Source organism: Carassius auratus, chromosome 14 (genome assembly GCF_003368295.1).
Source record: "Carassius auratus strain Wakin chromosome 14, ASM336829v1, whole genome shotgun sequence".
Lineage (NCBI taxonomy): Eukaryota > Metazoa > Chordata > Actinopteri > Cypriniformes > Cyprinidae > Carassius > Carassius auratus.
Window position 1 is genome coordinate 1,018,296 of NC_039256.1, and position 17,285 is coordinate 1,035,580.

The following is a 17,285-nucleotide window of genomic DNA, read 5'->3' on the forward strand; positions in this document are numbered from 1 at the left end:
GAATATAGCCTAATAATGTTTTTTTGTTCGGGAGCTTTGATAAAAATAGAGATATTATCATTCATTCTAAATGTGAGGCCTACTGTGGCTAATAAACAGAAACAGACTCGGCTGAATAAGCAGGCTATTTTCATGAGCGTTAAAAATAAATAAATAAAATATAAAAAAGTGTATTTATGTGTGAATAATTTTGAGTCCTGATAAATTAAAACAATATGATCAATGCATCACTTATTCTATAGTTAAAACATCGATGCTTTTGAATTTGAATACAGTATTGTTCAAAATAATAGCAGTACAATGTGACTAACCAGAATAATCAAGGTTTTTAGTATATTTTTTATTGCTACGTGGCAAACAAGTTACCAGTAGGTTCAGTAGATTGTCAGAAAACAAACAAGACCCAGCATTCATGATATGCACGCTCTTAAGGCTGTGCAATTGGGCAATTAGTTGAAAGGGGTGTGTTCAAAAAAATAGCAGTGTCTACCTTTGACTGTACAAACTCAAAACTATTTTGTACAAACATTTTTTTTTTCTGGGATTTAGCAATCCTGTGAATCACTAAACTAATATTTAGTTGTATGACCACAGTTTTTTAAAACTGCTTGACATCTGTGTGGCATGGAGTCAACCAACTTGTGGCACCTCTCAGCTGTTATTCCACTCCATGATTCTTTAACAACATTCCACAATTCATTCACATTTCTTGGTTTTGCTTCAGAAACAGCATTTTTGATATCACCCCACAAGTTCTCAATTGGATTAAGGTCTGGAGATTGGGCTGGCCACTCCATAACATTAATTTTGTTAGTTTGGAACCAAGACTTTGCCCGTTTACTAGTGTGTTTTGGGTCATTGTCTTGTTGAAACAACCATTTCAAGGGCATGTCCTCTTCAGCATAGGGCAACATGACCTCTTCAAGTATTTTAACATATGCAAACTGATCCATGATCCCTGGTATGCGATAAATAGGCCCAACACCATAGTAGGAGAAACATGCCCATGCTTCACTGTCTTCACTGTGTACTGTGGCTTGAATTCAGAGTTTGGGGGTCGTCTCACAAACTGCCTGTGGCCCTTGGACCCAAAAAGAACAATTTTACTCTCATCAGTCCACAAAATGTTCCTCCATTTCTCTTTAGGCCAGTTGATGTGTTCTTTGGCAAATTGTAACCTCTTCTGCACATGCCTTTTTTTTAACAGAGGGACTTTGCGGGGGATTCTTGAAAATAGATTAGCTTCACACAGACGTCTTCTAACTGTCACAGTACTTACAGGTAACTCCAGACTGTCTTTGATCATCCTGGAGGTGATCATTGGCTGAGCCTTTGCCATTCTGGTTATTCTTCTATCCATTTTGATGGTTGTCTTCCGTTTTCTTCCACGTCTCTCTGGTTTTGCTCTCCATTTTAAGGCATTGGAGATCATTTTAGCTGAACAGCCTATCATTTTTTGCACCTCTTTATAGGTTTTCCCCTCTCTAATCAACTTTTTAATCAAAGTACGCTGTTCTTCTGAACAATGTCTTGAACGACCCATTTTCCTCAGCTTTCAAATGCATGTTCAACAAGTGTTGGCTTCATCCTTAAATAGGGGCCACCTGATTCACACCTGTTTCTTCACAAAATTGATGACCTCAGTGATTGAATGCCACACTGCTATTTTTTTTAACACACCCCTTTCAACTAATTCAACTAATTGCCCAATTGCACAGCCTTAAGAGCGTGCATATCATGAATGCTGGGTCTCATTTGTTTTCTGAGAATCTACTGGAACCTACTGGTAACTTGTTTGCCACGTAGCAATAAAAAAATATATGAAAAACCTTGATTATTCTGGTTAGTCACATTGTACTGCTATTATTTTGAACAATACTGTATATAACAAAGCATGCAAACAAACGGACGCTTTTATCAGTTTCTTTTTGTGATCGCACATGTTCCAGTGACTTATTACTTAGTTTTCTGATAACTTCTCTTTGTTGGTGAAATTTTGAGGTTGCATGACGTTGTTCTGAGAGGCGTGTAAAGGGCGTGTTTTAGTGACGCGCAGCGTTGTTTCAAGCTCCACTGTGGAAACCCTGCGCTATTCTGGCCTCGTGCTACTGGCCCGGGGCTATGAGCCCCGCCCGGCCCGCTTTAAGCCCTGGCTTGCACTGACCCCACAGTGGAAATGCGGCTACTCTCATCAACAGATGTCTAGTTTTGGGTGTGGGAAGAGGCACTTTTACTCCTTTTTTTTTTTTTGCTAAGGTAAAGTTAAGCAGCACAACAGTTCATGTGCTGGTCGTCGCCTAATTAGGACCCGAAGTAGATAAATATGTGTGCTTTTTAAAACAGCAGCAGGAAGCTGTGTATATTCATGCAGCGTGTGCATGTCAAAAGAGTAAATCCAATCATGTAAACACTATGTTCGGATTCATCAATCAGAATGAATTCATTCCTATGGAAGCAAAAAGTGTCCATGTAAACGCACCTACTGTCTTTTCAGTTGATAAAGTGAAAAACTGTATGGTCATTTTTGATAAAGTAGCAACAGTATCATTTGTAAAGTACCGTACTGTGCAAAAGTCTTAAGCACATTAGTAATTTTACCCCCAAAAAGGGTTTTAAGCCAGATGTTTATATCTTCTGCTGTAGTATGTCAGTAGGAAATATCAGTTTACATTAATTTTGCCATTAATTTTAATAATAATCTAGTGAGATTGTTGAATGCACAAGCAGTCTGACAACAGACTGCATAAGACTAAGACTTTTGCACAGTAGTGTATGTATAAAGTACATATAATTAAATTAAGTATTTTTAAATAAGTATAATTAAACTATGCGTTCATGTGTGTTAAGGGCTAGATTTTCACTGTGGTGTGATGAGCGCTGAATTGAGCGAAAACTTTACAGTAGATAGGAAACCGATTGCTCCCTCGTGACGTTTTGTAAATTGTATTTATGACAAAGAACTGCACAGATATTCTATCAATCTATTGATAAACACACCTTGTGTCCTTTGTTTCTGTTTGAGTCCGCTCACGCTGCTCCGCCGCAGTCTGTGGATTGAAGAGTGTGCTGAAAGATGGGGAGGAGGACAGGTCTGCCGCCATTTGCATATGAAATTTAAGGGGACTGAATCTGAGGCGATAGCGAATTTGTGTACAGTTTATGAAGCTAAATGCTATAGCCCCACTAAAAAAGCCTAGCGACACCCATGCTTCTTGTGTAAATTTCTGAGAACCAGGACTAATATTTCAATCAATCGCTCAGGCATTTAAGAAGCACCAAAATGAGGCACCTAAATCTGCTTTCTGATTCAGTTCGTTTCATACCAGTTCCATATGTACCCAACCTTACAGACCACCTCAGCAGTGCCACAAACTGATCACCTCCATGCCACGCCGAATTGAGGCAGAAATTAAAGCAAAAGGAGCCCCTACCAAGTATTGAGTACATGTACGGTAAATACACATACTTCCCAAAAGGCCAACAATTCACTAAAATTTTAAACTAAAAACTTTTTTTTACATTTTTTTTAATTGATTTTATGAAGTATTTCTAATTTGTTTAGATAGTGAATTGGTGGGTTTTTAGTTAAATGTGAGCCAAAATCATCACAATTAAAATAACCAGAGACTTTCTTTAGTCTGTGTGCATTGAATTTATTTAATACTCAAGTTTCACAATTTGAGTTGAATTACCAGTATGGAATTATAATATTTCTGTCACAGACCAGCCAGTCTCAGCCTCGTCCCAATCACAGCGAACACCATCACCTGAGTTCTAATAACACGCACCTGTCACGGATCATGTACGAAGTGGATTCTTTCTCTGATATTTGTGTGATTCATTGAAGAACTTACCTAAATGCTTTACTTACCTTCTGTGTTTCCTCCTGTGTCCATTCAAGTTCTCAGCTCCATGGATTCCCCAGTTTCCCCTTCGTCTGAGGTGTCCTCAGTCCCCCTTTCACGCTCTCCTGTGAACCCCAAGTTATACGATTACATTCCTCATCTTCCCTAAAGTGATATTGACTTCATTACTTACCTGCCATTACCATCAACCTCTTCTCTCTAAATAAACAACACTTGTATTTTTCTAACTCTCTGTGTCTGAGTCTCCTTGTGTAACAATTTCTAACATTGAGCAACTCATATAGATTTTACTATTTGCCACAAAGACTTGTGTTTTTCAGTTGCATTAATTAGCATGCATAAATTCACACATGACCAAATGGAATTGCATAAGCGACTAATTTGAAACACTACACAAGCTGCAAAATTCTGCTGACTACAAAAATAGCACCCCTAATGTGAAGACTCAAAAACGTGTTACTAAGTTAACAAAAAAAATAATTTTGCAGCAAACAACGATTGTTTCCCTTCACTAACTTGAGCCTTAGATATACCTGCAACACTGTCTTCATTTTACTCAAAACAAAAGGGTCAAAATACATGTGTGCTACCATGGAAGAATCAACGTATGGAGAATACATATTTATCTCATTATCTCACTGGTGTTAGGCATTTCACAACCTGACATTTGAATGAAGAGTAATTGTGGATCTTTTCACCTAGACACTCAGTGGGTGTATGAGGTTTTGGTCTGTAAGTGAACAAAGGCTGTTGGCTGATTCATAAGCATGCCACATTTTTGCCCTCCGTTTCACCCATTAACACTTCACAATAAGCAGATTATGATTTTACGTTACCATTCTGTAAAATCGTTTCTTATTACGGGCCAAACAACCGTAGCTATCGGGGGAAATTGTCTCAGCAGTTTGGATCCTTTTTGATGTCCCCCAAAACCAATTTGTTTTCATTCCTTGCTTTGATTTGTTGGTTTCTATGGCCACAATTCATTAGAAACACTTTTCTTGTCAAAGCATTTACTGGTCTATCAATGGGGACCAGACCCTGCCTGGGAATAAATCAGCTGTCTGAGCCGAGTCGATGGAAAGAGAGTGTCGCTGCAATTAAATGCAGCTCGGATGGGCCCCCAACATGGGCGGCGGCGACATCAAGCAGCACGGCTTGGATGCACACCTCTGGAGATCAACTCATAGGATGGGGTGTATAGGTCCACCCCTGTATCACTCCTCCAGAAGGCTGTCAACTTTGGCACATCATTGCACGGGACCACTGTATTCGTTCTCCAAATTGCAGTCAAGCTTCAGAAATAAAAGAGCCCCTGAGACCCATTTGCTACAGCAGGCGAACCCAGCTTCAGCAGTGCGTCACACACTGCACATTGACACTTTCATGGCTGGCTTTTTTTTTTTTTTTTTCTCGAAACCAGTGCTTTGACCTTTGGAGAATTTTCCCGATTGTTCCCTTCTTTGTATTTCTTTTTTCTTTGTCCACTTTTTCCTTTCTGTGATGATTGCCCCTTTCTTGTTTTGTTTTACTGTTTCGTTCTTTTGATTTCTATGGTGACTGCAAACTTCCCAGGAATAATGAAAGCCTAGGGATTAAGAAGCGTGACAGTGATGGCTTTTTCATAAAGATAGGAAACTCCTGGAATAAATGGGATGGGTTCATATGATGGGCTTCACAGATGGGACATTAAGCCGGGAGACGTTTGGTCATTCAGTGAAACTGGGGAAAATGATTGGAGAAAATGCCTAATTTGCATTACCACAGTGTCTCGATGGGGTAAATCAGCTTTTATTTTGCCACTCATTTCAGTTAGTTTTTATCATGGAATGATTTGTGTAAACAATTAATAAACTGTTAGGCAGCTGTGGTTTGAGCCCAGCAAGGAGTGATCTGTAAAATCCTTTGGTGAAGTGCTTAACTTTAGGTTTCTTCATGGATGGAACTTGTAATAAGCATACTGTTAATCACTGTTTCTCCATTAGTATCCAGGTCTTAAAACTTGTACAAGTTACTTTTGCATCCAGATGTGTCCTATTCAACAAAATAAAAACACATTTTCCACACTCCACTCAAGCCTTGCTCATATAGATTCTGAAATGAGGCATGTTTACATTAAAGTTGGTTTCAGAGAGGAAACACTTTCATATTGCCTCTGCATCTTGGATCAGTGGAATGGTAGAACGTTTGATAATTCTAACCCACAGAAACAAACTCAAAATACCTTTGCATTGGCCACACCGGTTCATTTTCTAATTTCACTTGAAGAGTATCAGAGCAATTACTCACAGTTAATGTACTAATGTTGTAATTAACATAGCACAGTCATCACAGCTCAACCCAAGCTCAATGAAAGCGTCCTTGTGGCGAAGTTTCTACTACATCAATACTATGTACCTTATTGTATGTATTGTAGCAGATTCAAAGTGAAATGTCCAGTGAGTGGCACTTAAACATGCATTCAGTACTCAGCCCTTTATTGTCCACATTCAGACAGACAGCTGACTTAACCTAGTGTGTGCTACCAGCACCAGAAGAGAGCTCTGGAAAATGAGCAGGGCAGCTGGGTACATATATGCCTCAGAAATGGGAGTACTGGGTTAGTGTTAGCAGCTCCTTTGCACACAGGGAGCTGGGGGGGGGGGTGCATAAACATCTTGCACAGCCAGCTGAACATACAGTCTCGTCCCCAGCAGCCCTGCATCACTGTGGCTCTCAGCTAATAGTGCACTGAACACAACTACACTCTCACTTTGTCTGGAAAGATTAGCCATTTTCACACACAGTTCTTTTCCCTGTATATCCACTCAGTAATGTATACTGCAGGTGTGTGGGATGAGAAGGCATTGGTCAAGAGGAACTGAGTGATTTTATACTGACATACACCCTTTAATGACTGCTACAGATTTGTGTGTGATTAGAACACTTTAAAAAAGGCCATATTCCACACTAGGGGTTAGCAGCCTTTTTGACATTTTTATTATTGTTTATCTCATTGCCTTGATTTGATGTTGAATGTAACCATCATTGTGTTTTTTGAGTGGTGGAATGTTCAAGGTCCTGTATGCTCGTTTGGAAATCCTTAAGATTTCAATAATAATAAGATTTTCTTTCCATGTAGCCTAGATGTAGAAAGCCGCCAGAGGCTACTAGGTCATGATTGCCAGGGTTTGGGTAGAGGGATGAGGCGAGGACTCAATAATGCAGAGAGAAGGGCTCTTTAATAGTAGTAATAATAAAATAAACAAACAAAAACTACGCCGTAGGGGAAACAGACAAATCTGGACTGGCAAGGCAAGGCAAGGCATGATAAGCAAAGAAAAATATTCGACGACGAACTAGCAACCAGACTGCAAACACAAGGACAATAAATAGGGAGCTAATGAGGAGGGTAACGAGGGATCACGTGGGGAAAATTACATCAATAATCAGGTTATAAGATGGGTGGGGTCAAGACCATTGACGGGAGCACATGGCACATAGGAATTAAGACAAAAGCCATGTGCTCACACAAAGCAAAAACACAAGCACATAGCCAGCAAACCAATCGCAAGCCATGTGCTTGGATTAGACACAAACACACAGCTAATGAGCAAGCTCATAAACCGCGTGTTCACACAAGACAGCACGCAGCCAGTAAAAACTAAGCTGCGTGCGACAGCACAAGACAAAATAGAACAAGAAAGCACACAGCCAATAACTCGAGCTGTGTGCAACAATACAAGACAACACTTTGAGACCACACGTTACCACAATAAAACAGAACATGGAGCGCGAGTGTCTGGTCCCCAACACGAAACCGAAACTCAGCAAAACATGAGTGCCGGGATCCGATCACCACGCTCCAACAAGAAACAGGACATGCAGACAAGAGTGCATGGCTCGAGCAGTCTCGAAGCCACGCGCTCACATGAAAACAATGACATGAGGAGAGTATCAGGGCTCTGTCACAAAACCATGAATAACACTAGACTGAAGTGACAGAACCCTGACACTAGCCCCCCTCCAAAGGGACGCCACCTATCAAACAGGGACCCCGACAGATAGGAAGGGCAAAACTGGCAAGGCACTCATCAAGAGCAAAGCCGGCATCAGGGCAGGGAGCTTAGACAGAGTCGGCATCAGGGCAGGGAGCTTGGGGGGCGCCGGCAGGGCAAGGAGCTTGGGGGGCACCGGCAGGGCAAGGAGCTTGGGGGGCACCGACAGGGCAAGGAGCTTGGGGGGCCCCGGCAGGGCAAGGAGCTTGGGGGGCGCCGGCAGGGCAAGGAGCTTGGGCATGACTGGAATGGTCTCCAGGCCAGCAGGGGGCTCCTGAATGGCCTCAGGGCCATGTGGGATGGAGCAAGCCTTTCTCCTTCTCCTCCTCCATCTCCGAGACTGGGGCGCTGCACCCTCATCAGGCACCTCTGGGAGCCTGTAGCCTCATCAGGCTCCTCTGGGGGCACTGCACCCTCATCAGGCACCTCTGGGGGCCTGCAGCCTCATCAGGCTCCTCTGGGGGCACTGCAGGCACCTCTGGCAGTGGCGGGGAAGAGCCATTTCTCTTCTTTCCCCTCCTCCGACTACAAGAGTGAGGTGCTGCAGTCTCTTCGTTCACCTCTAGGGGTTCTGCAGTGTCGCAAGTCACCTCTGGGGGTACTGCAGCTCCTTCATCCACCACAGGGGGAACTGCAGCTTTGACGGGCACCACAGGCAGCACTGCAGCCTCCTTAGCTGGGGAACATGCCACGAACTCCACAAATTCCCCAAATGACAGGTGGTCCAGCCCCCTCATTCTCCACCAGCTGAGAGGCTCAACAAGGTCGTAATTGAAGAGGTCGTTGAGGGCCGCATCATTAAACTCCAATCCCTCTGCAGTACCACTGAACTCCAGGGCAAAATCCCTCACACCAGTCCCTTGTTGATGGAGAGAGATCAAAGTCTTAAACTGGAGCATGTGTTGATAGTGGGGGCTGGAGAGAGTGGAGGCTGGTGGACGGTGCAAACCCTTCTTCCGCTGAGTCCTCATACTGGCTAGTTCGTACTGTCAGGGTTTGGGTAGAGGGATGAGGCGAGGACTCAATGATGCAGAGAGAAGGGCTCTTTAATAGTAGTAATAATAAAATAAACAAACAAAAACTACCCCGTAAGGGAAACAGACAAATTTGGACTGGCAAGGCAAGGCAAGACAAATAATCAGGCAAAGACAAATATTCAACGACGAACTAGCAACCAGACTGCAAACACAAGGACAATAAATAGGGAGCTAATGAGGAGGGTAACGAGGGAACACATGTGGGGAAAATCAATAATCATCAATAATCAGGTAACAAGATGGGTGGTGTCAAGACAATTGACGGGAGCACATGGCACATAGGGACTAAGACAAAAGCCATGTGCTCACACAAAACAAAAACACAAGCACATGGCCAGCTAACCAATCGCAAGCCGGTCCCCGACACAAAACCGAAACTCAGCAAAACATGAGTGCCGATCACCATGCTCCAACAAGAAACAGGACAAGCGGACAAGAGTGCACGGCTCGAGCAGTCTCGAAGCCGCATGCTCACATGAAAACAATGACATGAGGAGAGTATCAGGGCTCTGTCACAAAACCATGAATAACACTAGACTGAAGTGACAGAACCCTGACAATAATGACATTATGACTGGAGGGAACATTTCCAAACCGTTTGTCCTATGTAGGCTCGTCAGAATGCTGGAGCTTGTGTCCCAGGCCATATGAAGGGAAAAATCCAGACTGGATGGCCAGATCATCGCAGGGCTAATGCACAGCTCATCCCTCTGGATTTCTGTGAGGTTCGGGTCACGAGAATGCTGTCCATGGAAACCTTCATTCTGTGGTCACTAAACCCTTTTCCTTTGGATCACTGTCCTGTTGGAAGATCTACTGCAACCACAAGCCCAATTATCTGTTGGTGCTTTTTGGCCATGTATTCCAACAAGTTGTCTAAAGGCCCCACACCATTAAATAACCCCATATAAAAACACCATTGGCAAATTAGCTTTTAATGTTGCAGCACCATCTGCATGGAATCAGCTTCAGAAGGAACTACAGTTGAAGGAGTTGGTCTCACTTAATTATTTTAAAGGCTTTTTAAAGGACCTTGCAGAAAGCCAGTCTGTCTGTCATTGTTTTTAAATATATTTAGGACCCAGGTTTTTTTTTTTTTTTTATAAAAAATGATGACGTTGTTTGAATATTATGAGTGAAAGTGTGTCAGTGCACTTACTTGTTATAGTCTATGTATTTATTTGAAACTACGTTGCTGCCCCTTGCCAGGACACTCTTGTAAAAGAGATTTTTAATCTCAAGGAGTTTTTTTTATCCTGGTTAAATAAAGGTTTGAATGAAAAAATACTACATAATAGGAATGAGGCACTTTCCATGGCTATCTTTATGTATACATCAAATTCAACTATGGTGCATGAGTTTGTTGTTTGGTGACACATTTTTTATGGCAATCTTCCCAAAATTGCACTTATACTGTATAAGTAAATCCTACTAGCATCTGCATTCTTCAACTGCGATTCTTACAGAAAGTTTGGCTACATAAACCATCTTCCTCACAGTGTGTGGATTAATGCATACACAGGTACTATTCCAGGTTAATTGTCACCATCCCAAGTTGATTTAAATTTCTTTATTGTTGCCTAGATAGTGGAAACAAAACAGTTTCCTTTAATGACATGGATTTCTTTTAACCATTTTAATATTTTCCAACCCTAATTCTGAAGATCTCTCAGAAATTATCTGTTTGAAGTGGGCTGCTGCATCATTTAAAGACAAAGCATAATCAAATTATATTCTTAAATTTGTGAACTTTCCATTACATTGCACGGTAACACTTTAGAATAAGGTTCCATTAGTTAATGTTAGTTAACTACTTTCGTTAACATGAACTAAGCAAGAACAATCCTTCTACAGCATTTATAAGTCTTAGTTCATGTTAATTTCAACATTTACTAATGCATTATTTAAATCAAAAGTTGTGCTTGTTAACATTAGTTAATGCACTGTGAATTACCATGAACTAACAATGAATAACTGTATTTTCATTAACTAACATTAACGAAGATGAATAAATACAGTAATAAATGTATTATTCATTGTTTGTTCATGTTAATTAATACATTAACTAACATTAACTAATGGAACCTTATTCTAAAGTGTTACCCATTGCACTTCTACAAAATCTACAAAACATTTTGCAGTAAAATGCTCCAACAAACATAAACTGTCCACTTGTTCCTGATGCTGGGATTCATCTGAATTATGTACAAAAAATGCAAACAGCTGTATACATGTTCTTTTGCTCTTCAATTTGTCTCGTTCTCAGCAATCTCAAGTGCATGGGGTACATCAGTGACTGAATGTGCATCTGTATACTGTATCCAGTGTAGACAAGAGACAATGAGCACATTTACATGCAGACCAGTAAACTGAATTCCCCAGCTCACAAATATTAACTTATTTTTCACAGGTGCGGTGTAGAATGAGAGCGCGAAGATGAACATAAAGAGTCTTTAATTAATCCACATAGAGGTTATGCACATAAGGGTGGCAGGACACAACACAATCACATACAAACAACCCCAGCCCCCCAACACACACACTCTTGTGTGCTTTTCCCCTTGTGACATCACAATAATCCAGACAAGCTGTTTTTGGAGCTTGATTAAATAAATTGATTAAAGAAATGCTTAAATTTAAAAAAAGAATAAGAGGACGACATTTTATTCACATCTTATGTGTTCAAGATCAAGATTAAGGCAAATATGATTTCTCAGGTCATGACCCCTTTAATGCAGCTGACATGCAGCTCTGTGCTTTCCCAAAAACATCCTAAGACCAAGTAGATTGTTGAACCATTGCCATTAATGGTCTTTATGATCAAACAGTCAAAACGCAGGCCAGGTCATTTGCAACATATGGCCTCTAGATTGTAAACATAATAATATGATCACTTGTGATCAAACTGGCTTATTTACCTCAAACTGCATTGAATAGTCTCACCATAATAGGTATTTGAACCCAGAGCCCTGATGTTCTTGAGTTGAATCCTTCACTTGCTTTGCTCAAGATACTGTCAAAACACTCTCACTCAGTGACTAGAAGAATATTTTCCCAACCTCAATAGCATCAGCTGTCAAACGAGAACAAAAGAGATAAAACAGTGAGAGAATACCTCCAAGTGGCTCACTGACAGATGATATTAGGCCTGACTTGGAAAGCTAAGGAGACAGTATAAACACTGAGTAAGCAAAGAGGCCAGAACATAACAAGCTGTATCCTAGTGGAAGCAGTAAACTGAAGCTGACACACACTTTCCCAGCATGCCTTTCATTTCTTTCTCCCTCAGAACATCCACTGTGATACAAATAACTCTTTGCTGTTGGCCTATTATTAAACAAGAATCAAATAAATAATCAAACCTTTTTGAAAAGTTGTGTACTCAAATCTTTTGCAAATTATGACTGCTTTAGGTGTAACATTAAGTGGACCACTCAGGGAACACTATAAGCATCTGCTACTACTCCTACTAAAAATAAATGCAATTTGTGACATCTTTAGGGGCTGTGATATGAGCAAACCTACTGTAACATGCTACAGACATGAATGATACCTCAAACTGTGTAAAATTAATAACTTTACTGATGAGCACTAAATCATGCCTAGCAACAAATTCATGTGTTATCAAGGCATGTTTCAAAAGATCAAAAAGCGTTTTTGCATTTGTATGAAAACGTATGAAAAATATAAATGAAAATTCTTCCAGAGATACTACTAATAGCACATTTGAAAAAAAAAAAAAAAACATATATATATATATATATATATATATATATATATATATATATATATATATATATATATATATATATACAGTATTTATCCATTGACTGTTCAGAATTTTCCCAATGATCAAAGATACTTGGAAATGGATTGATTTTCAAGACTCATGCAAGACTAAAAAGACCACTTTCATGTCACGCTCACGTCACATAAATAAAGTCACGTTTCTATGTCAACCAAACAATAGAGGCCCATATCTTTTTCAACCATCAGCCCAAATATTGGCTTATAAAATGGACCAAAGAATAATACTGAATACTTTGTCCCACATATATCACAACATAAAAATAATCTTGCATCTCAGCAACTACAAGACACACAATTACAAAAATACACTCAATATTCTTTCCAGATCAAGTCCGCAGTGCAAGTGATGCTGATATTTATCCTTTTTTCCATCAAATGCCATTAAAATCTATTCCTGATGCATTATTGCATTATTGGATCATATTTTGGAAAACCATTAGCATTAACAGGTGTTTCCAACACGTGAATCCCGTGCCAAGAAAACCCAACTGATCATTGTTCAGGATCTGATTTGATTGTGCTGTTAAAATAGCAACATGTGCAGAAGATCGTAACATGGGGAGGGTGTGGAACCTTTTGAAAAGGTTGAGTTCAGTCATCGTAAAAGCTCTTCATCTATCGGCTTTGCATGAGTCCTGATAAGAGCAAAATGCACTTTTAATATCTGCATGGAAGGTAGGGGAAATCCTAATGATGAAGTCATTTATTTTTGTCAGAACTGGTGTTTTACTAGACGTCATTTGATCTTATAATTCTTTTACTTACGAGTTATTACTCACAGAGAACCTTGCATCTTTCTTGCATCAGCTGATGTATGTGCAACTTCCCCAATCGCAATGTTATCAAGGGATTTTACTGTTTCCTGGGAAATTGAAGACACTATAAAACAAGCTGGTAGACACATCAACAACGGCTGAGGTAAATGAAAGCAAATGGCTGTGCTCATCAAATCATTTTATGTGCTGGGTGGAGGACTGAAGGTCAGCTCAGGTGAGACAGTGACAAAACATGAGGATGTACAAATGAGCTAAGTTCTTATATAAAGGTCATAAAAGAGCAAGTATGGCATTGAAGACATGATTTAATTGGATCATCTGTGCCCCACCAAAAACATCTTTGAGAATCTGATGACGGTGCAGCTCTTTTTACACAGTGACAGCTCATCGTGAGCACGTGCCAGAGTTTGAAGAATAGAGAATGAGATTTTAAAGTTGAAATGGAAGGTAAACTGAACTGTTGACTATCATAGATAGTGTTTTTTTTTTTTTTTTTGGAGATTGCCCAAATTTAATGATATGTGTGATAACTATGTATTTGTGTTGAAAAGAGCTGCATGGAGATTCTTGAAAAGTTCTCCTTTTGAGTTCCATACATACTGTATATCTTTTGATAGCATTCTTTGTGTTCCAGACACAGCGAGACATTTCTGACCAAACCCTCTAGAAAAATCAGAGAAGCTGTGACTTAAAAGATTTGAAACTACATTTGGTCACAATGCAGAATACCAGCAAGGAGAAATGATAGACAATAAATGTTCTTTTCTTATGGGATCTGTCATTTGATTATGATATAGCAGGTGTTTTTGATTCAGTAGAGCATATGTTCACAGGAAATGGGATATCTGTCAGGGACAGAAACACTGGATCCAGCTGTGAATAAATAATGGCGTTTATTTAAATGCTCAAGAGAACAAACAAGGTCAGACAGTAGGTACGAGTCTCCGCCAACTCGAGTAAACAGTCCCAGACACTAGCACTAATGGCAGGAAACTCCAACACAACTGGAACTGGAGGACACAGCATAGAGCGAGACAACAGAGAAGCAGTAACAACGATCTGACGAAGGACAAGATAAACACAGGACTATAAGTAGACCAACAGAACAAGACGCACATTTCGCTGCTCTGATTGATTGTCAGCAATAGCTGACGCTGATAGACAATCAGAGCAGCAATGCAGAATGAGCAGATGAACCTGCAAACCATGACTTTACCCCACCCTCTAGGAGCGTCACCTGTCGATTGTAGTCATCAATAAGGGAGTGATCCAATATGTCCCGGGCAGGAACCCATCTTCTCTCCTCCTGACCGTAGCCCTCCCAGTCCACCAAGCACTGGAATCCACATCCCCTCCACCTTGAGTCCAGAATACGACTAACCAAATAAGCGGGTTCCCAAACTATGATTCACGGAGGTGGGGGAACCAGGGCAGGCAGATTAATAGCAGAACGAATGAGGGGCTTCATTTTGGAAACATGAAAAATGGGATGAATTCTCCGGTATGCCGGAGGAAGTTTCAGGCGGACCATCACCGGACTAAGGATCTTGGTGATGGTAAACGGGTCAATGAATTTGGGAGCAAGCTTTATACAAATGGAGCGGAGTGGAATATCGGTAGATGAAAGCCACACTTTTGACCAATGATGTAGATGGGAAGCTTTGACCGGTGACGATCGGCCTTGGCCTTGGTGCGCAACCCCACCTGGAGGAGAGTCACCCTGGCTGTTCTCCAGATGTGTCTGCACCTCTGCAGACCCTTTGTGAGCAGAGGAGACTGTGACTTTGGATTCCAGACTGGGGAAAATTGGTGGCTGGTACCCTAAACTACATTCAAATGGAGATAGGCCCATGGACGACACTGGTAATGAGTTATGAGCACACTCAACCCAAGATATATGCTGACTCCAAGAGGACGGATTCTGTGACGCTAAACATAGTAACCCTTGCTCCAACTCTTGGTTGACCCTCTCTGTCTGACCGTTATTCTGGGGGTGGAACCCAGAGGAAAGACACTGACAAAACTCTCTCCAAAATTTGGATATGAACTTGGGACCCCTGTCAGAGACAACTTCCGTCGGGAGGCCATGAATACGAAAAACGTGGTCTAGGACAGTAACCGCTGTTTCTCTGGCAGAAGGTAATTTGGGCAGAGGGATGAAACTGTCCACCACAGTTCACACCACCATGTTACCCTGGGAAGCAGGGAGGCCTCTGACAAAATCTTGCGCAATGTGTGACCAGGATCTCGAAGGGACTGACAACGGCTGAAGGAGCCCCGCTGGAGTTTGGGTAGAAGTCTTACAACTGCGCTAGGCCACCTGAAGGTTGTCATGGTGGAGGTCAAGGCAGTCAGAGGCATGGCTAGCTGGCTGTAATTGCGAATGAAACGCCGGTAAAAATTGGCAAAGCACAGAAACCTCTGCAGGGCCTTGTGGGAATCTGGAGTTGGCCAATTTATCACTGCCTGAATCTTGTCAGGATCCATGCGCATCCCCTCAGATGACACAATAAATCCTAGAAAGGGGACAGACTGTGCATGAAAAATGCATTTCTCCGCCTTGACAAAAAGTCCATTCTCTAACAACCTCTGAAGCACTCGTCTGACATGCTGAACCTGTTCCTGGAGAGACAAAGAATATTTCAATATGTTATCCAGGTAAACATATAGAAATTGATCGACCATGTCTTTCAGCACATCATTAACTAGTGCCTGGAATACTGCTGGGGAGTTGGACAGGCCGAAGGACATGCATGACCATGTATTCAAAGTGCCCCCTGGGGGTGTAAAAAGTGGTCTTCCACTCATCTCCCTCCCTGATGCCGACCAAATGATTGTGAATAAGGAGGCTCCCTGCAGTCTCTCGAAGGCTGAAGACATCAATGGCAAGGGATAAGTGTTCTTTACCGTGATGTTGGTCAGCCCTCGATAGAAAATACAAGGATGCAGGGTACCATCCTTCTTACCCACATAGAAAAATCCCACCCCTGCAGGAGAAGAGGAAGGGCAGATGAGTTTTGCTGCTAGATAATCAGAAATATATTTCTCCATGGCCTCCCTTTCCGTAGCGGAAAGTGAGTATAGCCCGCCCTTAGGCGGAGATGTACCTGGCAATAACTCTATGGCACAATCATAGGTAGGGGTGCTCCGATCATGATCGGCCGATCGTTAATGCGCATCTCGTCAGTAAAGCCAGTTCTCTAATCAGCGGTTAATTCCATCAGGTGCATGATTTCACATAGAACAGCTGTTACTTCACAGAGCCGTTGTTAACTGAGAAGATGCGCCAAAAAACGCTGAAAATGAAGTGGATTTGCACATCTTCTCTATTAACGACGATGCGGAGGAAGAGAAGCAGCCCGGGACTTACTGAACACTTCATTCAGGTCGATAAGAAACCTGGGAAAGTTAAGACAGGTCCGTCTGCTTCTCCTGCAACACAGAACAAGACACAGAAGAACAAGCAGACACCAAACAAGATGCATCACAGTTCTTCACCGCCAGTTTATGTGAGGGTTATGTAGTGTGAGCCAGGGATGCCCCAAAACCACTCGAGCACCTGCCAAGTCAATGAGAAGGAAGCGAATCTCTTCCACGTAGTTGCCAGACGTGACAAGACTCAACGGTCCAGTAAAGTGTGTGACGGAGGACAGGAGTTGACCGCCCAGAGCGTTGACAGCGAGGGGTTGTGTGATGGAAAGATGGGGATTCCGAGTCTGTGGGCCAGACCTTGATCAATGAAGCTTCCCTCCGCCCAAT

The 17,285-nt window shown here is 41.6% G+C and overlaps 1 protein-coding gene across 1 annotated transcript; it reads right to left on the reverse strand.

Moving 5' to 3' along the window:
• Positions 1-7,971: 7,971 nt before the first annotated feature.
• On the reverse strand, positions 7,972-8,649 carry LOC113114444 (uncharacterized protein DKFZp434B061). Its single transcript, XM_026281376.1, has 2 exons — positions 8,330-8,649; positions 7,972-8,270 (listed from the first exon to the last, which is right to left on the reverse strand). Exons 1-2 carry the CDS (start codon positions 8,638-8,640, stop codon positions 7,988-7,990), a joined length of 594 nt encoding a protein of 197 aa, XP_026137161.1. The 5' UTR covers positions 8,641-8,649; the 3' UTR covers positions 7,972-7,987.
• Positions 8,650-17,285: the final 8,636 nt, after the last annotated feature.

What these genes read in the sequence shown, in the direction of transcription:
- LOC113114444 (XM_026281376.1), bottom strand. Translation starts at nt 8,640, where the DNA reads ATGAGGGGGCTGGACCACCTGTCATTTGGGGAATTTGTGGAGTTCGTG. An exon ending in GAGGCTGCAGGCCCCCAGAG is followed by an intron (nt 8,271 to 8,329) that starts GTGCCTGATGAG and finishes AGGCTCCCAGAG; the next exon opens with GTGCCTGATGAGGGTGCAGC.